General features: G+C 42.8%; 2 protein-coding genes across 27 annotated transcripts in view; both read right to left on the bottom strand.

Moving 5' to 3' along the window:
- Window positions 1-1,301: 1,301 nt before the first annotated feature.
- On the bottom strand, window positions 1,302-13,127 carry VPS33A (VPS33A core subunit of CORVET and HOPS complexes). Its single transcript, XM_035098980.3, has 13 exons — window positions 12,990-13,127; window positions 12,052-12,117; window positions 11,649-11,776; window positions 11,265-11,454; window positions 9,818-9,934; window positions 9,210-9,384; window positions 7,801-7,994; window positions 5,624-5,750; window positions 5,360-5,427; window positions 4,827-4,964; window positions 3,393-3,530; window positions 3,127-3,295; window positions 1,302-2,630 (listed from the first exon to the last, which is right to left on the bottom strand). The coding sequence occupies exons 1-13, from the start codon at window positions 13,089-13,091 to the stop codon at window positions 2,437-2,439; spliced, it is 1,806 nt and encodes a 601-aa protein (XP_034954871.1). The 5' UTR covers window positions 13,092-13,127; the 3' UTR covers window positions 1,302-2,436.
- Window positions 13,128-19,516: 6,389 nt separating this feature from the next.
- Window positions 19,517-23,798, bottom strand: part of CLIP1 (CAP-Gly domain containing linker protein 1) — a 99,270-nt gene continuing 94,988 nt past the window's right edge. For all 26 annotated transcript variants that reach the window (XM_088659433.1, XM_088659422.1, XM_088659431.1 and 23 more), the window contains 2 exons: window positions 22,335-22,459; window positions 19,517-21,299 (listed from right to left, as the gene is read on the bottom strand). In XM_088659433.1, the coding sequence (XP_088515559.1) occupies window positions 21,077-21,299; window positions 22,335-22,459 (348 nt within the window). In that variant the 3' untranslated portion in view covers window positions 19,517-21,076. The remainder of the gene's footprint in view (window positions 21,300-22,334; window positions 22,460-23,798) is intronic.

Below are 23,798 nucleotides of genomic sequence, written 5' to 3'. Positions count from 1 at the left end.
TAGATTATCTTTCTGGAAACTGTAGAAATGGCTCCCTTTCCTTTCCTTTCCTTTCGAAGCTGCAGAACTGTGAGTTGAACTCCATAAAAACAGGATTTTTTCCCCCTTTGCAAGGTAAACTGCACAACTTTGAGATGATGCTCAAAAAAATGGGAGCTTTCCCCTTTTGCAAAAAAGCTGCATTCCTGTGAGCTGCGCCCCCCCCCCAAAAAAACCAGGGCTTTCTCCCTTTCCTCCTCTAAAAAATTAGGTTTATCTTTTGGTCAGGTGCGTCTTATGGAGCGAAAAAATACGATAGTACACATTAACAATTGCAGCAAGAAGTATTTTCCTTGCGAATTTGGCACTTGCATGTTTTGCTTGAATTATAAATTCTAGTAGCTACTTTTCTTGTTTATCTTTATAGTTCCACATTCTTTATTGAGAAATCCTGACTCCAGGGAAGGCAAAAGAAACCAAATTAATTTAGTTTCAGAGCACAAAAAATTATTTTTAAGCAACTTTTAAACCCATACAAAAATTGAGTTGATGGAACAGTGCTACCACACTGGATTTGCTTTGTGAGAATGCTTCCTCCCCTTGGAATACCCTAGAGAATGTGTTAGAACTAGACATGCAACACAACTTAAAAGTTAAGAGCAAGCAGGTCTCCAGGAGCAATGACTGAGAAAAGCACAAGGCAGCAGCATGGATGTTCAGGTGAACTGTCAGGAGAAAGGCAAATCCATCAATTGTGGCTTTTCTCAGTTGTCATTTTCCCCATCTTCAGTTTTCTACATTTCATAATCAGTTTGAGGATTTTTAAAAAAGTGTTTATGACATTTCATCAGCATTTAGTGCAAATTCTTCTTAATATAATTTTTTTGTATGTAATTTTAAGTAATATACACATTTTTGCAAAGCAGTGTCCCCTAATTTAATGTGGTTTTTGTATGTTATTTTAACTAATATACCGTATGCATTTGATACACATTTTCCACCAGTACATTTTTTGTGTGCACATTACTTGGGCTGGAAAAGTGCAAATTTCAAAGGTTGGTTGTGTTTCAGTAGGTGTGAATTACGTTGATTTGCCTTTAAATACAAACTGAATCTAATTTCCCCACTATCCCTTAATTGTCAGAGACAAAAGTCATGATTCATCCCATCATTCTCCCTCCACAACCCAAGAGGTGCAAAAGTTCCTACATGTTCCACCATCTGTCGATCTTTACCAAGATTAAACAAGTCTGACCACAACACTCTGCAACAGCAGTGCCCTGAAATTTAAATATCTGAGATGACTTTGTCTTGAGAACTTATTTCAAAGGAATAATAAAGATAATTTAATATTTGTATGTCTAATACAACATATATACACAATGGAAAACCATTGGAACTGCATCTTTATAATCAACATTTGTCTCCTTGAATTTACACATGTAGAACTCCAGCAACCCTCAAAAAGGTATCAGCTTTAATCTGACCACTGCTGTCTTCAGAGAAAAACAGAAAAAATTGGAGGCACACCAAAAGGATCCAGGATCTTTTTTGTAATCCCCACCCATTACATGCACTGTACAGTTTACAAACATACTTAATGTAAAGCTTTTAAGTAAGTTTTTAAGGAAAAGCTGACATGAAATGAGTGATTTAGATACATTTACAGCACACAAGAAAAAATGAGAGCTCCCTCGCTTCTGCAGAGAAAATTATAGGAGAGGGGGAATCAGATTTTGTTGCTGTAGTCTTAGGATGTGTAGAAAGAAAAGCACGGGTTGAGAGAATGGAGACGTTACTAACAGCATCATATATGGTTGGGGCCAAAGAACTGAAGCCATTTGTAAACTTACAAACATATTCAGGGTTTTAGAACCTGCTTTCAATAGGACTTGCAAAATGGTGGCCTAAGAGGAGACATAGCCATGTACAGGTCTGCAAACGTTATACAACATCGCTTGCAGAGAAAGTTTAAGAATGGCATTAAGAGGCAGAACTCAAAAAATAAAGTGACAGTACAAAGGATGGAGGGGGGTTGAAGTGAAGTATCAGGGAAATCTTCCTGAGAGAGGTATGGAATTGTGGAATATGTTAATTCCCAAAGAGATGCTTAGAAACTGCAATAAACAGATAGATAACCTGGGAATCATGATAGCGGGTGCACTGCAGGGCCAGTCAAAGCACAGGCCACATTATTTAAGTTTCCTCCCAAGCTTATATTTCAGGAAGCAATGTAAGGAACTATCTTCAAGGCATTTCATTTCTTTTATCATTTCCTCTTTCCGAAAGGCACCAGCCTCTTGCAAAGTTATGGACAGAGTCAATGCAAGGAGAACACCATGCTTTCTGCCCTGTATCCAGCAGCCCCACTCGCACTGCCAGAATACGTCTTCTCTGCTTCTTATCGTGACACCAATCAAGTTATGGTGTCTCTTGATCGCTGCGCAGATTCTCGTTCTAAAAGGGCGGAGGCTCCAGCTTCTCCATTAGAGATTTGATCCAGCTTGTTCCATTGATGAGTTTAGTTGTTGCAATGACATATTCTGTGCCGCCATCTTCCATTTGAGACAGAAAGCGGAGGGCTGCAATCTCAGCATACGTCACTCCACCCAGGAAAAATACCAGAGTGACTCTGTTTTCTCCATGCTGACCTGCATTGTTTACAAGGTAGAGAGTGGAAAGCTGACTCTGAATTTATTTTTTGTGCAACACAACACAACACCACACCTACCCAACCCCCACTTCCCCAATCTCGGTTTTAGATTGGTTATTTGACAAGAAGGTTGCTATGCTGCAGTTTGGAAGAGGGAAGCTAACCTAGGCAGAATGAAGCAACAGCGAATAAATATGCAACATCTATCACTCAGATACAGGGCCCAACCCATTGAAATCCGTGGGAGTTGTGGGAGGCTGAACCCATGCATCTGATATGAGCTGCAACATGCAAGAAGAGTGGTTGAAATTGCATGGCCATTTAAAAAGAAAGTCCATACAAACTTGCACCCTCTAGGAATAAGGAAGCCTTTGTTTGCATTGGAGCTCCAGTGTTAACAAGAAGCCACTGTATTGTGGGTGAAGCTGCAGTTGTCATTAGCAGTCCTTTAAGCACAATTTTACAACACAGATTGTGCGTCCAAAGATACCTACGTTTTTTTTGAAGCCCTGTTGGCAGTTGCTGCCTCTCTTCGAAGTGTGGTCCTGGAAGCATCTTTAACACTTCTTCTATGCTTCGCCACCCTGGACGGGCAAGCAACTGTGCCAGGCGCACACTTAGAGGAGCATAGCCACTGTATACATAAGAGATGTCGTTGGGATTCTGCAGGAAGGATGGAATGAAGAGCAGCTTCTTACCATAGTGCATTTCATACAATTTTTAGCAATGCCATAACTGTGTGATGAAGCGCTTAACTTACCTGTTCATTGACATCATCCATCCATAGACGCAGAGTTTTCCGAATTGTTGGGTAATTGTTTCTACTGGTTAGCTGGGTCTTCAAGAGTCCAGCCTTTTCTAGATTATTTAAAGTCAGTATGTGTTCATATCCATAAGTCTGTAACAAGAACATGTGTTGTCAGGGGTACCAACTTGAATAAAATATTGTGGGGGCCCGGGTAAGCCCCGTCCCGCATAATCAATCACATGACACAGTGCACACATACCTTTGAAGGTGACCCGGAAACTACAGCTAACCCAGAATGCGGCAGCTAGACTGGTGACTGGGAGCGGCCGCCGAGACCACATAACACCGGTCCTGAAAGACCTACATTGGCTCCCAGTACGTTTCCAAGCACAATTCAAAGTGTTGGTGCTGACCTTTAAAGCCCTAAACGGCCTTGGTCCAGTATACCTGAAGGAGCGTCTCCTCCCCCATCGTTCTGCCCGGACACTGAGGTCCAGTGCTGAGGGCCTTCTGGCGGTTCCCTCGCTACGAGAAGCTAAGTTACAGGGAACCAGGCAGAGGGTCTTCTCGGTAGTGGCACCCACCCTGTGGAATGCCCTCGCACCAAAGGTCAAAGAGAACAACAATTACCAGACTTTTAGAAGGCATCTTAAGGCAGCCCTGTTTAGGGAAGCTTTTAATGTTTGATGGATCTCTGTATTTTAATGTTTTGTTGGAAGCCGCCCAGAGTGGCTGGGGGAACCCAGCCAGATGGGCGGGGTATAAATAATAAATTATTATTATTATTATTATTATTATTATTATTATTATTATTATTATTATTATTATGTGCCACCCAATCCTGCAGAGGTAACATTCAATTTAAAAATGCAATGCCCTCATCCACATGTAACAATAAGTCATGGGTCAATGGCAATGTCAGGATCGAGCAGTGTACACAGTCCCCAAAAGCTCTTGCTTTGCTCCTCCCTCGGTGTGAGCAACAAGCCATGAAGCCTTAAGTTATCATTGTGTCTGAACCTAGAATTGTGGTTTGTTTCTCCCGAATAAACCATGAACATGAAGCCACTGTTCCTGCTTTTGCAATCATGGTTTATACAAGAGAAACAAACCGCAACCGTGGTTCATATATTGATAAGTCAAGGTTGCCTGTCTTGTTGCTCTCACTTGCTTGCTCCAGGGGAGGAAAAGGGCAGCATGAACTAGCAGACTGCACAATCCCAATAAACTATTAACCATGTTTGTTTCTCTTTTTAATTGTTATACTTAAAAAAATACTATGCAAATAGAAAATATACCCTATCATTAGAATATAAATACATCAACCTTGACATTAGGTTTTAATTACTGAGATGAGCCAGCAGCTGGCCCAATGACTTGAGTTTCCCCACTAAACGATTGTGCATAAGGTTCTCCCAAGTGTGATCTATATTTGATTTGGCTAACCTGGAGAATCTCTCTCTTATAATGATCCAGGACCTTCTGTTTCAGTCCGCTGTTGCACACTGACTGCAGACAAACAAGTCTCAAGATCTTGATCAGGGGATGCTTTTGGGCAATACAGTCTTCAATGTAGTTGTTGACCTGAACAGAAATATCAAACCAACAAAACTACATCAACTTCTGAAATGGTAGATAAACTAAATGTATTCGGAGGGATGTAAAAGTGGACATGGAACCTCCTCCATCACAATGTCAAGAACAATTTGCATCAAAGTGAAACCAGGCACAATACAGGATGTAATTTTTTGCAAGCAGTTTTTCTTCATCAATAAGAGTGGTTGCCAAACGATCATCACCAAGAGTGGTTGCAGTCTGGGGCAGAAGGTGTTGAGGATGTTGGACCAAGGAAGTTTAGCTTCCAGAAGATTCAGTGAAACAGAAACAGGTTCCATTTAGCAAAAATGACACCCACCATTATTCCAAGAGATACTAGATAACAATGGGGGGGGGACTATTTTTAGAGCATTTTCACCTACCTTATCAGTGTCTATTCCTGACATAAACTCTTGTTCCACTGTTAAGTTATCAAAGAAGTCTTCGGATGCTTAAATAAATAATAATAAACAGTAAATGAACACGCTGCATTTGAAAGTGAAAATTTTCAACTATTTGAAAATAGTTTTCAGTCAGCAACAGTGCTGATATCTGGCCACTGGCAGCTTATTCAAAGCTACATTGAGTCCCATCTGGGGGAAAGGCAGTAAGTAAATAAATGAATAAATAAATAAATAAAAACTCACTAGTGATATCTTTGATGAGCTCCGCAATGGAAGTGTGGTTAGCTAAAGAGCTTCTTGCTGCTTGCATATGCGGCAGCTGTGAGACAAACTGTTTGATCTCTCCAACAGTTTTAGCATGATGTCTTTCCTAGGAAAATAGACCCAGCAGTTAACAGTTTAGAGTCAATCCCCAAGAGCACATGGAAATCTTATGTGTTACCTTTACTATGTTCACTATTTTCAGTTAAGGAAAAAAATAGTTACACTGCTGATGACAGAATATCCAGTTCCCCATCTAATAATCTTTCTTTGTTGCATAATCAGTTTTGCGATGTAAAACTGCTAAATGAATGGCAAACTCTGGCAGCATGAACAATTTCCTATCTAACCATTTCTAACTAACTGGCATCTTTTCATGCATGTTCCAGTTTTACACATCATAAAAGCATTCTTCATTTTCTAACATCAAAAAAGCCTGTGGGGCAGTGGAAACTGTGCTGAATCAGGAGCTGTCTGGGGTGAGTGTGACCAGGCTGGATACCGGCCCCAGCAGAGTAAAACTCTTCTCTAACCTAATGAACTTCAAATATGAAACAAGCAGGGGACATTGTAATTCACACTGAGCTCTTATGACAGAGTGGAAAGAAAACCTCTACTTAAATCCAAGACGCGAGCCCACCAAATTACTAGAATACACGTGCTTCTGTAATAACCGCCATTCACTCTCATGGTTACAAATTGTCCCTTTGTTTGGATGTTTGCATTTTATTGATTTTATGTTTCATTTGTTTCCAAATTTTGCTCTTTGATTTTGAGAACCTTGATTGAAAAGCAGGTAATAAATGATCCAAAAAAAAGAAATTGGTCCAACATAATGAAGTGAGAAATTATCTGACAGTCCATAATAATGTTTCCTGAAGAGACATAAATCTTGTTATCTCAGTAATGATGAAAAGCACAGAGCTTAACTCTAAGGACTAGATTGCCAGAGGTGTCTAATGACCTACTAATAAGGACAATCCAGATGTATGTATTCCACTTCGAGTTTCTATCAGACCAACAAGAAAGAACTACACATAACCACACATCCGAACACATTTATTGAAAAGTGGAATTGGTTGAAGTGTAAACCTTATGAATGGCAAGCCCAGGCAGGAAGATAATAATCAAGAATACCATTAATAAGCCTTTTGCTACCCACAAGCTGCTGTTTCATTATCACCTATTATATCTGACAACCTTGCACTCTCTCTTGTTCCTTCCAACATAAAAGTGCCAATTATAGTACTCAATTTTAAATGGTTCCTCTTTCATTAGGCAAGTGCAGCTGGTCTGGCCTTCTAAAGGAGCAGAAAGAAATGCAGAAAATGTGATCAGATTACACAGCTCAGCACTCAGTCATCTATGCTTTTATGTACCATCATACTAGGCCAGGCATGATGGAATTTCCTGAAACTGCACAACATAGAAGCACACACATTTGTGACTGCAAGGACAAAGCCCATAGCTGTCAAGTTTTCCCTTTTCTCATGAGGAAGCCTATTCAGCATAAGGAAATTTCCCTTTAAAAAAGGGAGAACTTGACAGCTATAACAAAGCCACATTATTACATGGCTACACCATCCCATAAGATATGTGACATCAGGAAGATACATCTGATTCCAACATGCCATAGGCAAGTCCACATGTATGCCTTGGTAGTATGGAATTGGGGGTAGGATTCAGTTCCCCAAGAATCTCAGCTTTCATTAAAATTCAAGCAAGTTTCCAAGTCTTATGACTGTAATGACATGTTCAAAAGTGTGCTTTCTGAATTCTCAGAAGCTAAAGGGGAGGGCTTCAGTGTCTTCCATAACTTATTGTCTCTCTTCATAAGATGTAAAATTGGAAGGGTACAAAATGTGGAAGTATAGATTGTGTAGATCTATACACTAATATGCATAACACATTATGTTGCTGATTCAGGTTCTTCTTCTTCTTGGTGTGGGGTTTGGATTGCACGGGCACAATTTTTCATTGTTTTTACAGAACACACAGCCTTGATCAAGACTAGTGCTGAAGCAAAAGTGCAGATCTGACTTCTGATTCGACCAGCATCCTGCAACTGCAAGGTGTGTATGGAACACTTCTGAGGCTGAATGGACAAGCCAGTTGAATCTGGACTCATCTGTGGGGATAAGATGACACAGGTCCCTTACCTCAAATGCAGCTGAAATTATTTTGGCTCTCTTGCTCAGCACAGAGCCCACAGCATTGAAATTCTTGTCCCGGATCTCTGCATAAAGCTCCTCAGCAGAATTCAGCTGCAGCTTCTTGGGCTCTGTGGGGAGATCCTTGCCACCCTCCCCCTGCTTCTTGGGGGCAAATTTTTCTGGAGGGAGTTTCACGTAAGCTGCCAAAATACAAGCCAAAGAAAACAGAGCTGACTTGGCTTTCCAACACACAGAGGAATAAACACTGGAAAAATAAGGAAACTGAGCTGTCACTTGGCAAGTGCTAAGCTGGCTCTTGAGGGGCACCAGTTTTAATTTCTTCCAACCAAAACTGATCCAGGAGAAGCATCTTATTTCCCCTCTTTTCTTCTGCTGCCCACTTGTGGAACACTTTCCATACCAGATAATCCCACTGGACAAAAGAGCAAAATATTTCCCCATTAAAGGTAAAGGTAAAGGGACCCCTGACCATTAGGTCCAGTCGTGACCGACTCTGGGGTTGCGCGCTCATCTCGCATTATTGGCCGAGGGAGCCAGCGTACAGCTTCCAGGTCATGTGGCCAGCATGACAAAGGCACTTCTGGCAAACCAGAGCAGCACACGGAAATGCCGTTTACCTTCCCGCTGTAGCGGTTCCTATTTATCTACTTGCACTTTGATGTGCTTTCGAACTGCTAGGTTGGCAGGAGCTGGGACCGAGCAACGGGAGCTCACCCCGTCACAGGGATTCGAACCGCCGACCTTCTGATCAGCAAGCCCTAGGCTCAGTGCTTTAACCCACAGAGCCACCTGGGTCCCTATTTCCCCATTAAGTCAGGTGAAATAAATGAGTTACTAAACTGCTGTTAGAAAACTTGGTGGGATGGGGGCCCTGTGGCCCTCCAGGTGCTTTTGGACCATCCTGGCTGGGGCAGTCCAACAACAGCTGGAGAGCCAAAAGGTTCCGCACCCCTGCATTAGACAAGATGAGAACTGGGGTCATTGTGTCATCCCCGGTGTCTCTAAAATGCTGCTTAAGGGCACGAGAGTGGGAGACCCTGAAAAATCCTCTGAGGAAGGAAGGGAGGAAGGAAGAAAAGCAGAAGACCTACAAGGAAGAGGAGTAGCCTTGGCTGGGGGAAAAGAAAGGGGACAATGACAACAAAAGACCAATTGGCATATAATGAGAGAGCTGAGAAAAAAACCTGTTACTAGGGATTGTTGTCCCTTCTCTGAACAGAACTGCTTAGCTACTCCCTGACTAAGGAAAGGATGTGACCTGTAGGAAGAAACTGTCCACTACAAGGAGAAGAGAGAATAAAGATGTATGTACTGGTCAAAGACAGGGTCTTTTTCCATCTGATAACCAATTACTCAGTAATTTTGTTAAATCCTGGTCACAGCTGCTAACTTACTATTCTGAATTCCGTATATCTCATCAATAAGCCCCTCATAAGTCAGCTGTGTGGCCAGAGGTGACATCAAGTCTATGTTGCGGTCAAGCAGCAAGAGGGTATCAAAGACTGGGAAGATTGGATTCTGGCTCCCAGAAAACTCTCGCTTCATCCTGATCATCATATTTGCCACGTGCTGAAGAAAGAAGTGTTGGAAGATTATGGCTCAGGCTACAAGCAGCAAGTAACACATCAAATATTGTAGACATCTTTGAATATGCACCTCTCACTTCCTGTGGTGGTGCGTCAAGCTCTAGATTGGTGTTCTGTCACCCCCTTTGTGCAAATGACTGCTGCTCCTCAACCTCCAAGGACAGGGGCAGAATAACCAAAATCCGCAGCCTTACCTTCTTCACGTCTCTCATATTCACCTCATACACCCACACGCCCATCCACTATAACACAGAGTGTGTGGATTCATTAGACATTAAAGACCACATGCCTCTTTATATATAAGCAGGGTTAAGAAAAGAAAAAAGTAGAGCAATTCCAAAGTGATTGTTGTCCATACAAAGAGACATTCACGCAGCGAAATGGCAGACAAGGGAGGCATTCTAGATCATATTTACCCTTGCACATTCCCCTTTCCCAAAGATCTGTGGGATTGTTCCATAAAGTGCCTGGAGCGTCATGAGTCCCTTTGCTGCGTGATAGAGGCTGGTCTGGTCATTTTCTAAGTAACACTCCTATATTTTAAAAAATGACAAAGAAAGGATGGTAAGAAACTTAGGATGCAGGTGGTATCCTCAGCTTACAGCAACTGAAAATAAAAAGGCATCCTATAAACACTGTACAGTACTTTAAATAAACAGGATCAGAAAACTGGCACAGATGGCAAAGCGCTTCCTTGTGCTAATAGGTGTGTGTGTCAATCTGAATTTATTCTGCTGGCTCTCCTAGCTCCACGGAAGACCTGAGACAAGGTAGGGACAAGGTGCGTAATTTAGTTGCTGCCTGTTTAAATTGTAATTTTACTGTCTGAAACAGCATTTATATATTCTCTCAATTTCATGTCATTTACTTTGGAATCTGCTGGATTGCTTCTGTCGACAGGTGCCTTTTTTACAGGTACTGTAATGAGCTGAGATTACAGGTAAGACCTCTCTCTTACAGCAGGTGCTTCTAATCTCAGCTCGTTACATACAGTGAAGATATCAGGTAGCCTGACATCTAGCTGGTTGATAGGGGATCAAATACTTATTCCACTCATTATAATGCACATCAATCTCTGACTTTTGTCTTCTGGGTTTCTGCAAGTCTTCCTGTTGTTATTCTGTCTCTCACAACTACAATAAACCTACCATTAAAATTATGGACTGGTCATTTCTTCATCAGAGGGCAAACAGGCAAATTTAGCAGGGGATCAAATACTTTCCCCCCTCACTGTATATATTGGCCAGCTTCCTTTTAAAAACCTCCAAGCAGAAGGCAGCCACCAGCTAATTAATTGTCACTGTCAAAGAGAGTTTCCATAGTATTTGTCATATTAAAATATACATACCCCACTTTAAAATCAATTTTTTCCAGATCAGCTTATATAAAAAAACACAGTATGGACAAAAAACACTTAACACACCTTAACAGAGCAGCACTAAAATCAGTTGAAGGCCTAGGTGAAATTTTCACCTGTGGCTCTGGGAAGATCAACCAATAATTAACACTCAGAAGAAGGCTCTCTTCCTGGTTACCAACACTCAAGAGAAGGGCCACTGAAACAGTTCTTAATGCATGGGAAGAAGGAAGTGACCCTCTTAATATGGAACCTAGATCTGTTTCCTTGCAGTTGAAGCCTTGTCGTATAACACAGAGAATAGTTGCATTCCTTATAGCACTGAGGTGGTGGGGCATGCAGAAGATCTGGTTCCAGTCTAGACCTCAAGTCAACAGGAAGCCAAAGCCACTGCCAACAAATGACTCCTATGAGTGAGCATTGGGGTGCCAACTGGGGGCTATCAGGAGCCAGTTTAGAAATATACCCCACACTGTGCTACCTAGGCAAAGAAACCAAACACTGACTTTGAAGGCGCTTTCGGACTCCATGGATAACAGGTCTCCATCAAATGGAATGAGGTCCAGGCTGTACTCCTCTCTGTGAATGAAGGAGCCCAGAACTCCTTGATCCTTCAGTCGCTGCTCACATAGCAAGCTGCGGCGTGGCACAAACAGGATGTGGAAATCCCTCTGTGGACAACGGACTCTGTCTTCACTAGAAAGGAGACAAGGAGATACCTTAAGAAATACAGAAACTACCAGTTAAAATGAGAAGTTGGCCTTCAATATTCTGAACCAAGTTCATAAGTGATGCCACCTGAGTTAAGGTGTAACTTTTCAGTCAAGGAAAATAAGTATGGGAACCATGAAGTTTCTACTCAGACTGCAGAAAGCAAAAAGCTACTCTACCTGAGCACATTTTCAGCAATTATGTCCATGAGTTCTAGCCTTGGTCTGACAAAGAAAATAATATTCTTGACATCTGCGGGTGGGAGGCGGCCTGCTTTGAGAGTGAACATTTTCTCCACCTCATGTTCCTGGAAGAAGACAAAAGTAATAATAATGTGCAATCTTATTTTAGTCTTTAGAAGTTTATATATATGAGAAAGGAATGGCTTTATGGTCAATTCACTAATGGGAGCATCTATCCTTGTGTTTTGTAAACTTGGTGTTTAGGTGGAATAACTACCCTTTATCCTAGGACACCGAAAATATTTTTTTCACACATACTGGATAAAACTCTCAATAGGAAAACACACTATTTATGGCAAAAATCAGACTTAATATTTTTAAAAATCTTGTCCAGTCATACCTTTAGAAGTGAATATTGTGCAATCAGCCCAAATGGACCTGTAAGATACTCATCCCACACAATGGCCTATGAAGAGGAAAGCAGAGAATCAGCTGACACTTCAAGCCGCATCAAATATACAGAAGTGAGTGGGGTAGAGGGAAAGTCTCTGACAATTCTATGCAGAGAAACTTCATTATTTTTATTTCTAGACTGCCTTTCATCTAAACCTCTGAACCTGGGCTCCTGCTTCAGGCAGTAAGCTGCAGAACAGGAGCTCCCAAACTGTGCTCCACAGTTCATTCAGGAGGTCCATGACACCCACCAGAAAGGATGCCAAGGCCACCAGCATCAGTCCAGGGGGCTCGAAGGGGCAGCGCAGGGTCTGCCCAAAGGCCAGTCCCGGGAGAAGTTGGGCCACACGCAGACTCAGAAGTTGGCCCGGCTGCTCCCGGAGCAAGGCGTCCAGGGGGGGGGGGTAGCCCCCCGAAACCCACTTCTTGCGTCGAGGGTCCCCAAAGTGGCCCCCATGGGCGCCGCCGCGACAGTCACGGAAGTCCTGCTCCCTGAATTGTGTTTTTAATGGGTTTTGTGGGTTGCCGATTCGCAAAGTGTGCGCTGCGTTGGTCTTCTCCACCTGCCTCCCTCCCTCCCTAATGGGCATTTTGTGAAGCTCCTTGGCTTGGCCGAGGCCCTTCTCCCAGCAGCCTGACTCCCGCACTGCGCCGCCGCCCCAGTGGCAGAGGGGGAGGGGCGCGAGGGACAGAAACCCCCCCCCCTGGCCTCGGGGAGCCCCCGCCCGGCCCTCCCTCTTCACGGGGGTCTCTAGGGAGGGGACGCGCTGCGGAGGAGCAGGCAGGGCGGGCCTGAGGGGAGAGGGACGCAGGAAAAGGAGAGGCGGGAAAGGCGCCGGCTGCGCGCGGCCTCCCCTCCCCCCCTCCCTGCGATCCCGGGCCGACCTTGGATCCGGCGCACTTGTCGAGGAACTCGCGCAGCTCCTTGCGGCCGGCCTCCCTCAGCGCCATCAGGTTGACCCGGCCCGAGTTCAGGTGCGCCGCCATGACCGCTCCTCGCCCGCCGCCTGCTCGGCTCCGCCTGCCGCCAGCCCAGCCCCAGTCATGTGGAGCCGGAGACCGACGGGAAGGGGCGGAAGGAAGGGGACGGGCAGGCCGAGAGCAGCGGCGTCCCGGAGACTCTCAGGCGCTGGAGGAAGGAGATGCTCCTCCTCCTCCTCCTCTTCTAAGATTGTCTTCCATAAACACGGTTTTAACAATGAGTTGGTAAGTGACTGAGGAGGCCAATTCTGGATCCACACGTCCTTCCACAGTGGGGACATTGGATTCCAGGCGGGAGTTGATCACGGTGAGGGTTTGCCAAGCGTGCCTTCCTCTTAGCACGTTTCTCCCTTGGTCCTGAGGTCGAGTGTCTTCAAAGCCCACCTTTGGTCAAGGCTGTTCTCCAACTGGAGGGCTCGCAGGCCAGTGTTTCCAATTGTTGGTGTTTACACTATATTTTTTTAGATTTGCTTTGAGAGAATCTTTAAACATCTTGTGTTTGTGTTCTAAAAGCTGGTCTCTGACCATAATAAATAAATTATTCATTCATTCATCTTGTGTTGACCACCGGCATTACCCTTTTCATCAGGCATCCGCACAACATGACCAGTCCAACGAAGTTGATGTTGAAGAATCTTTGCATCTACACTGGTGATCTTTGCTTCTTCATGTACACTGGCATCACAGTGGTACCTCGGGTTACAAAGTTTCAGGTTACAAACACTTTGGGTTACAAACTCCACTAACTACCTCGGGTTACAAACTTTGTCCCAAGATGAGAACGAAAATCACGGGCCAGCAACATGGCAGCAGCAGGAGGCCCCATTAGCGAAAGAGCGCCTCAGGTTAAAAACGGTTTCGGGTTAACGGACCTCCAGAACGAATTAAGTTCGTAACCCAAGGTACCACTGTAGTTTGCCTGTCTTCCCAAGTGATGTGTAAAATTTTCCAGATACACCATTGATGGAATCTTTCGAGGAGTTGGAGATGGCGTTTATAAGTGGTCCATGTTTCACAAGCATACAGTAAGCTTGGTACTGTAGTACTATAGCTTTGTAAACAAGCATTTTGGTTTCATAGAATCATAGAATCATAGAGTTGGAAGAGACCACAAGGGCCATCCAGTCCAACCCCCTGCCAAGCAGGAAACACCATCAAAGCATTCCTGACAGATGGCTGTCAAGCCTCTGCTTAAAGAACTCCAAAGAAGGAGACTCCACCACACTCCTTGGCAGCAAATTCCACTGCCGAACAGCTCTTACTGTCAGGAAGTTCTTCCTAATGTTTAGGTGGAATATTCTTTCTTGTAGTTTGAATCCGTTGCTCCGTGTCCGCTTCTCTGGAGCAGCAGAAAACAATCTTTCTCCCTCCTCTATATGACATCCTTTTATATATTTGAACATGGCTATCATATCACCCCTTAACCTTCTCTTCTCCAGGCTAAACATACCCAGCTCCCTAAGCCGTTCCTCATAAGGCATCGTTTCCAGGCCTTTGACCATTTTGGTTGCCCTCTTCTGGACACGTTCCAGCTTGTCAATATCCTTCTTGAACTGTGGTGCCCAGAACTGGACACAGTACTCCAGGTGAGGTCTGACCAGAGCAGAATACAGTGGTACTATTACTTCCCTTGATCTAGATGCTATACTCCTATTGATGCAGCCCAGAATTGCATTGGCTTTTTTAGCTGCTGCATCACACTGCTGACTCATGTCAAGTTTGTGGTCAACCAAGACTCCTAGATCCTTTTCACATGTACTGCTCTCAAGCCAGGTGTCTCCCATCCTATATTTGTGCCTTTCATTTTTTTTGCCCAAGTGTAGTACTTTACATTTCTCCTTGTTAAAATTCATCTTGTTTGCTTTGGCCCAGTTGTCTAATCTGTTAAGGTCATTCTGAAGTGTGATCCTGTCCTCTGGGGTGTTAGCCACCCCTCCCAATTTGGTGTCATCTGCAAACTTGCTCAGGATTCCCTCAAGCCCATCATCCAAGTCATTGATAAAGATGTTGAACAAGACTGGGCCCAAGACAGAACCCTGTGGCACCCCACTAGTCACTACTCTCCAGGATGAGGAGGAGCCATTGATGAGCACCCTTTGGGTTCAGTCAGTAAGCCAGTTACAAATCCACTGAATGGTAGCATTGTCTAGCCCACATTTTACCAGCTTCTTTACAAGAATATCATGGGGCACCTTGTCAAAGGCCTTGCTGAAATCAAGATAGGCTACATCCACAGCGTTCCCTTCATCTACCAGGCTTGTAATTCTGTCAAAAAATGAGATCAGATTAGTCTGACATGACTTATTTTTCAGGAACCCATGCTGACTTTTAGTGATCACAGAGTTTCTTTCTAGGTGCTCACAGACTGTTTGCTTAATGATCTGCTCTAGAATCTTTCCTGCTATTGATGTCAGGCTGACTGGGCGGTAATTGTTTGGGTCCTCTCTTTCCCCCTTTTTGAAAATAGGGACAACATTTGCCCTCCTCCAGTCTGCTGGAACTTCGCCTGTTCTCCAGGAATTTTCAAAGATTATTGCCAGTGGTTCTGAAATCACCTCTGCCAGTTCTTTTAATACTCTTGGATGTAGTTCATCTGGCCCTGGAGACTTGAATACATCTAAACTAACCAAGTATTCTTGTACTACCTCCTTACTTATTCTGGGCTGTGTTTCCCCTGCTGAATCATCTGCTCCATATTCTTCAGGTCGGGCGTTGTTTTCTTTCTTGGAGAAGACTGAGGCAAAGAAGGCATTGAGGAGTTCTGCTCTTTCTCTGTCCCCTGTTTGCATTTCACCATCTTCTCCTCTGAGTGACCCCACTGTTTCCTTGTTTTTCCTTTTGCTACAGACATACCCATAAAAGCCCTTTTTGTTGCTTTTAACCTCTCTGGCGAGCCTGAGTTCATTCTGTGCTTTAGCTTTTCTGACTTTGTCTCTACACGTGCTGGCTATATGTTTGAATTCCTCTCTGGAGATTTCCCCCCTTTTCCATTTTTTGTACATATCCCTTTTAAATCTTAACTCAGTCAAAAGTTCTTTAGATAGCCAGCCTGGCTTCTTTAGGCACCTTCCATGTTTCCGTCTCATTGGTATTGCCTGAAGTTGCGCTTTTAATATCTCCCTTTTAACAAACTCCCAACCATCATGAACTCCCTTCCCTTTTAGTATTACTGTCCATGGGATTTCACCCAGCGTTTCCCTAAGTTTTCTGAAGTTGGCTTTCTTAAAGTCTAGAATTTGGACCTTAGTATGCTTGGTTGCTCCTTTCCGCTGGATAATAAACTCCAGAAGAGCATGGTCACTCCCACCTAATGATCCTGCCACTTCTACCCCACTAACCAAGTCATCACTATTGGTTAGGACCAGATCTAAAATGGCTGATCCTCTTGTTGCTTCTCCCACTTTCTGGACAATGAAGTTGTCTGCAAGGCCAGTGAGGAATCTGTTCGACCTTATGCTCTTGGCTGAGTTTGACATCCAACAAATATCAGGATAGTTGAAATCCCCCATTACTACTATCTCACTTCCTTTGGAATGCTTGGCCATCTGTTCCAGGAAGGCATCATCTGTGTCCTCAGTTTGGCTTGGGGATCTATAGTAAACTCCCTGTGAATGTCCCAGTCCTCAGATACTCTGCACTTCAATTGGAAGAATGCTGCACTGTTTTATTGTGCATTATTGGCCTACCAGGCTCTGCTGTTCTAATGCTGTTGGGATGATGGACATGTTCACTGTGCAAAAGTGGTGCACAAATAAAGCTACGATCTGTGTGCCTGCGTACACTTGCATAGGTAGGTGCATTGCCACCCAAGACCACCCCCCCTGCCCATCTGCAGTTGAAACTCCTGGTATGGAACTGGCTGTGGAAGCAGTCAGATGTTAGGCCCCAGAGGCCAGAAGTCTCTTCGTGGGCAGAACTTGTCAGGTCCAAGCAACCTTGCACACCTCCCGTCAGCAGAGGGTGAGCTGAGACTAACAGATAGGGGGGAATACTCTCTGTGGTCTTTCACACACACAAGGCAGCCTTGAGAAACTAGCTCCACCATGTACGGCATAGAATCCAAAGCCATATTTGTAAATATGAAGAAAATGTAAGTAAAGAACCATTTTTCCTGTTTCCCAATGGGACCTCAGTGTCTTTTAAGCAATGATAGTGATGTGTGAATGAGACAGAGATGGTGGAGGGATTGGGTAAATCCAGCTTCCAAGTTTTTAACTCTGCTATATAAACTATAAGCCAGTTTTATTTTTTAAAACCCAAGAGAACTTGCACAGCTGTTGTCTCTTACAGCCTGTAGTGCTGGTGGCAGATGCAGAAGGCACTGGGGAAGCAAAAGTATTAGAAACTTCTCCCTTTAGCATGCCACAAAGTCTCCAGAGCTTGTGTTACTGAATGAGAACCAGGACTTGGTGGATAAACCACTAACTGGATTTCTTTTAGTGGAAGCACATAGAGTTATAGCCACATTCTGGAAGGACTTAAAAGGTGCGAACTTGAACGCTGGGTAAAGAATGTGGTGTAAGGCCCTCATGGAAAGGCTGACTCACAAAGCAGAGGAACAAAGCACAAATATACATTTGCCTGGGAGGGGTAGAGCTTCATTTTGTTTACAAATTATCCAGAAAACCGACGACCAGTTCCAAAGGTTTAAACTAACTTGTGGATCACTTAATAAAGAAGACGTGTACCATTGCAAGTTGTGGTGTATGTACAAGAATTCAGGTTTTAATAATGTATTTTGGGGGTGTCTAGGGAAATAAAAAAGAAACTTTCCCCCAGCTGTCAGATGCTTCAACTGCACTGGAATGCTTATTTTTCTAATGAAAAAATATACATATAAAATCAACTCAATAAGATACCGTAACTATATATATTATAAAGCGTATTGTGTATATGCTCGCACACAAAGTTTAGAAATAACCTTATTCTTTTTTAAAAGATCTGCTGCTAGTTTCATTGGATTGGGGCATCTGAGCAACTAGGTTTCAACCTTGCTTTATTAATGCTGCTTCTCTGAAAAAAATATCTGTCTTTCTTTGGAAGTATAAGAAAATTGCCATGCATGCAACACAACATTTTTTCCAACTGCAGAAAAGTCTTACTTTCCCCAAAAAAGAGAAGACAGTAGCAGCAGCAGCAGCAGCAGCAGTAGTAGGGAGAGTAAGTGCTATAAAACACTTGCTATAAAACAGATACAGAAGTATGATAAATTGTCTAAGGCAGGGCCAGAAGATACACTGGTTTTGTATATCCTTGAAATAAGCGCTGGAAAAATTGGTGGGCTTGGATAGAATGCTTGAGTGGGTGGAAAGTCATAAATGGTGTGAACATGTGCATTGTAGGGGAGGGGATGATACTTCTGGGCAGGCATCAGATATTGGAGCAGGCAAACATTTTCCCGATTCTAGGTTCAGATTTCTTATAAAGGGTTCACATCATGGTATTCCTTGCTCCTACTGGAACCTTAAGAGGCTAGCTTCCCATCTCTCTCCCTCTTCCCACCTCTTATCAGTGCAATCCAATTTATGTCTAATCAGAAGGAAGTGCTACTGCATTAACTTCCAGTGATGTATGGAAGTGAGAGCTGGACCATGAAGAAGGCTGATCGCCGAAGAATTGATGCTTTTGAATTATGGTGCTGGAGGAGACTCTTGAGAGTCCCATGGACTGCAAGAAGATCAAACCTCTCCATTCTGAAGGAAATCAACCCTGGGTGCTCACTGGAAGGACAGATCGTGAAGCTGAGGCTCCAATACTTTGGCCACCTCATGAGAAGAGAAGAATCCTTGGAAAAGACCCTGATGTTGGGAAAGATTGAGGGCACTAGAAGAAGGGGACGACAGAGGATGAGATGGTTGGACAGTGTTCTCGAAGCTACGAACATGAGTTTGACCAAACTGTGGGAGGCAGTGGAAGACAGGAGTGCCTGGCGTGCTATGGTCCATGGGGTCACGAAGAGTCGGACACGACTAAACGACTAAACAACAACAACAACTGCATTAACAGGGCTTACTTCCAGGTAAGTGTGTATAAGAACTGCAGTCTAAAACTCTCAAAGGTTTGTCTTAGAGCAGGGATAACTTAGTGCTGGGAGTTGGGAGTCCAACAACATCTAGAAGGCACCTGGCTACCTATACCTGCCTGAGACAGAAATTTCTCACACCCAAATTTCTCTTAGCAAACCTGATGAAAAACCATTGCACCCTAATATTATTTTTTAAAAACATGTTTAGGATTATGTGATGACCACAAACAAAAACAGCAGAACCTGTCACAGAGCCAACGTGACACTTTTCTTGGGCATGGTCCCAGTTCAACCTCTGCACTGCAGAATTATTATTTGTTTCCTTACACACTTACATGCCCAAATGGCTTGTAAGCAGTTTGACATTCTGGGTTTTGTAATCTCAAAGAAAAAAATGCAACACAGGTGACAAGAGAATAAACGTTTTATTAAAGCTACAGTACACTCCGTTTAGTTTAATACTGATTTCCCTGCTTTTTCCCCTATCCCTTTTATACATTCATTACTCCAAATTTCAAACAATTACATTAAATTGTACTCATATGCCAAATACTGTCTGTAATCTGGAGGAAAAATACATCAGAGGTGCATACACACACACACAAAGTTATACAAGAGTTAAATTCCTCTTTAATGTACAGAGAGCAGGGCCCATATAGTTTCTCTTTTTTACATTTGTTTTTGAGACATTCAGAAGAAGAGAGACCTATACCAGCTTAAGTGGTGTCACCTTGACTTGGGTTCAGTGGCCCACAGCATCAACTCCATCAGAAATTTTACATCCGCTTCAATGCATGGCACGATTTCACCCCAACAGCATAATCCTGTTGATTTTACATTTTCTTCATTTCACATAAGGTTTTTTTGCTTCTTAGAAAATCCATAATTCTTAAATATTGAATTTTCAGTTTTACATTCATCTGGAACTAAATTCAGACTAGGGGGAAATAAATAAATTATTTGTTCATTTAAAAAGTCTTGATTTGTGAATGGGCTTTAATAAAAACCTTTTACAGGATACAAATTTGCTGGAAGATTTTTTTTTCTTTTTTTGCAAACACACACAAAATAAACTCAGAAAAAAATCTCCCACGATTGAGGCTATCGAAAGTTATTAAATCAAGTGACTGTGCTGTGCACAAAGGTCCTCTGAGGAGTTCAGATGAACAGAAGCACTAAAGACAACAAGAATTTTCCAAAATATAAACCTTTTTCTTAAATATATTTATATATGTACTTATTATGTACAACTCTACAGAAGCTGAAAGAACGTGGAAAGGGAGGTCCGTCCATGTGCGCAGCTTAGAGGCTTTGTTATAAAAAGTTTCTGCACAGTAGCTTGTTGGCTTACCTGCTTCATGATATTTTTTATAAACAAAATTCCACACTGTTAAGAAATCTTGCTGAAATAAAGGCACTACTGATCTCTAGGTAGCGCACCAGAGCTCAAATATTCTTTGAACAAGAGATAACTGAGCAGATGAAAATAATCAAGAAGAGCTCATCTCTTAACTCATTCCAGTGTTGAAAAGTACAAAATCTAAAAACGTACAACTGCAGCTTTAAGAGCATAGTGCAAATATGAAAATTAACAGCATAATTTTAAAGGTCTTTAAATAAGCTAAAACATAACTAGAGTTGCTGTTTTCCCCTTACAGCAAAACAACATGACATATGGGAAGTTCCTCTTTAAAGATAATGCAAACCCAGAAGTTGTAAAAGAAAATGGCAGCAATCTGCCTAGTAAATTATTTATTTCTATTTTCATTTAACTTAGGGCAGTATAAAGTTATTTTGCTATGGAAGACCAAAATATCTCTATGTCTGTTGGATGTGAAGAGGTTGGGGAGGGCAAGGGTGGCTGCCCTTTCTTTCCGGCGTCATCAGCCCCCTCAATGGCTGGGGGGGGGGAGACATGGTCCAACTAATGCACAGAGCAGTTTGTTTTCCCTGGTCCTCTCCTGCATCAGAAGGTCTCATCGTCATTGCAATTTGTAGCCCAGTGCCCAAACACTTCGCAGATTTCGCAATAGGGGCGCTCTTCTTTTCGGCTGCCATGGTAAGTCGAATGTGGAGGTTCGTCTAAGGCCTGTGCTTGAGTTGGACAATCTTCAGTGTCATGGAGATCAAAACAGTCACAAATGTCACAGAAAAGGCGAGGCTTCTTCTTGACTTGGTTTTCTTCCTCACTGCCAAGATCAACATTTGATAAGTAAGAATTTTATCATGTTTTTACTGAGAACAGTGATTCTAAAGAGACGGGAAATCTATAGGAAATCAAAACACTCCCTGGCATTGTACTGATTTGGGAGGGTTTGGGCCAGAAGGCACGATCTTCTGCCTTTTGCAGAAGCTTTCCACACTTTACCTTGGAAACCTACACAGAAATATATTACTGCTTGTTATGAACTGTAGAGATTTATTGTATCTCAATGTGTTTTTTTTAGGGGGGGGGAATAGGGATACAAACAGTCTGAAATTCACACCAAGGTTTTAGACCAATTTAAAAGAGGATTGTCCCATATCCTTGACTAGTCTGGGAGTCATGCACTAAAGAGAAACAGGGTTAAAATCTTAACTTGTCTATATCCTTGACAATTGTGGGTCAAAGTTTCAGCGAGTCTCAGATGGGGTAGCTGTTGACTCACATCCTGCCATCTATATGTGGGAATCAAATTCACTGGCCTGGAGGAATTCAAAGCTCTATCCACACTGGCACCATGAAAACAGTGGCTTAATCACGACACTCAGCTTAGTAAAGATGAACAGTAAATAAAGGTGCATGATATGAATTAGTAGTGACACAGCCATAGCATTTAAAAATCCTTTCTGGGCACTCAGAGGTTCCTCAGAAGCTTACCAAGTGTTTGTCAATTAGAAGGTCAATACTGGTGAATACAACTCCCCAAAGATAACCTGCCCACCATAACTGTGTGATGCACAGTTGCAGGGGGACCCTGGGTGTGTCTGAGGTCATCTCTCAATTGACCTAGTGGCCATGGGGAGGTCTAAAATGCTCACTCTATGAGCCCCATGAACGGAGTGTGCACTCTACAGATGGCCCAGGATCCTCTGCAAAGCCAAGGTTCTTCAATAGGGTTACTTGCAAGTATACAATTTGAAAACCAATGTATTGTGCGAGCTGGCATTTGATGAGGACCGGTTCAACAGCCTCAGTTCTAAAATGCTACCAAGATTTCCAGCTGATATTGTAAGTAACCAACCTGTCATAATTAATAGCTTCTTCCTCATTGCCGTTGAGTGCTGCCTCAGACATCATTTCCACTTTCAATTTCAGTTCTTCATTTTTCCTTTGAAGATCCACGATCACTGAATTTAGAAAGTCAATCTGAAGGGGGTACATGGTGGAAGAAAGAAGAGACAGGATTATAAACTCAGAATATTTAAGGTGAAGGTTTTTAAAAATACAGCATGTGATGTTAGCAATGAATAGGGCAGAAACTGGGCACAGAAAGAAATTGTGCTGACTTAATTTATAGATAGAATGCTTATAACTTTTATTTTTAAACATAGAACACTTTTAAGTACTAAACAAATATTAATAAACCTCATGGTATGTAGAGGAGTGAATTGTCAGAACTGGAAAACCATAACTCACAGGATAGCAATTCTCTTAGACAAGCATGTTTTGCTCTGATGACCCGTTTCTAGTATTATGGGAGATTCTGTTTCCATTTTCTCAACACTATGCATAATTTTATACTCCCCTATTGTGTTCCCTCCCTTGTTTTTAAACCAAACGAAAAACCTTTCATAAAGGGGAATTTTTCCAGCCACCTGGAACATTTTGGTTGCCTGCTTTTGAGTCTTTTCTAAGGAGACCTGTCATCTTATCCTGTGATAGCTAAGCTCACCCGGGTCTTTGGAGAGGGACTTTATAAAACCTTCCAGTATACTGTCTCTCTCCAAAGACTCCCGGGTGAGCTTACAGTATTTGCTAGATCCCTACAATCCATATGCTTAGAGAACCAGATGCCTCTGAGAAGCATATCAGCAGGGGATGAAGGCCGCAGCCCTGGACACAGAGGCTCCATAGAGCCGCCATGACAAGTGGCTGTTTCTGCTCTCCACAAATTTGTCTAGTCACCAAAGTCACTGACAACCACTGTGTCTTGCTTTAGTGCATTCCATAAATTCTGCAGTTTGTGAAGTAATTTATTTTGTCTGTTCCAAATCTACTGCCAATTCATTTTATTGGGTTACCCCATATTCAAATCTTATGGACCATGGAGGACCCCCTTCCCCACACACTATTTATTCACTCTTTCCATGACATACATAAACTTACAGACCTCTGTCACATCTTCTGTTAGTCACCTTGTCTTTAAACCAGGGATAGCTAAACTTTTTGGGGCCATAAGCAGCATTGACCAACAATCCTCTGGGAGCTGAAGTGTAAAAGTGGATGTGGCCAATTTTAATTTTGGTATGACTGGTGGACGACAAAAAAACCTTTTTGCATCAAAGAAACTATGGAAACACTCAGCAAAAAAAGAAAAATGGAATTTCTTTTTAATTACTGGGAAGCTTTGGGGGCAAAAAAAAGTGTTTGGCATCAGAAGACCTGTGGGAACACCCAGAAAAAAAACAGAAGTGTGTGTACCTGGAGTCTTTATGGGGCAGAACAAGGCTTTTGGAATCACAGCAGGGGAGCACTAGAAGCAGTC

This window comes from Zootoca vivipara, chromosome 16 (genome assembly GCF_965207765.1).
Source record: "Zootoca vivipara chromosome 16, rZooViv2.hap1.1, whole genome shotgun sequence".
Taxonomy (NCBI): Eukaryota; Metazoa; Chordata; class Lepidosauria; order Squamata; family Lacertidae; genus Zootoca; species Zootoca vivipara.
This window is presented reverse-complemented; position numbering and strand designations above follow the sequence as displayed.

Bases quoted from the DNA above. Each gene is read 5' to 3' on its own strand.
- VPS33A (XM_035098980.3), bottom strand. From the start codon at position 13,091: ATGGCGGCGCACCTGAACTCGGGCCGGGTCAACCTGATGGCGCTGAGG. The intron at 9,935-11,264 runs GTCAGTGTTTGG...TTTAAAATATAG, and splicing joins AGTCCGAAAGCGCCTTCAAA to GAGTGTTACTTAGAAAATGA. The intron at 2,631-3,126 runs GTAGGTATCTTT...TAAACAATGCAG, and splicing joins AACAGGGCTTCAAAAAAAAC to GTCAGCATGGAGAAAACAGA.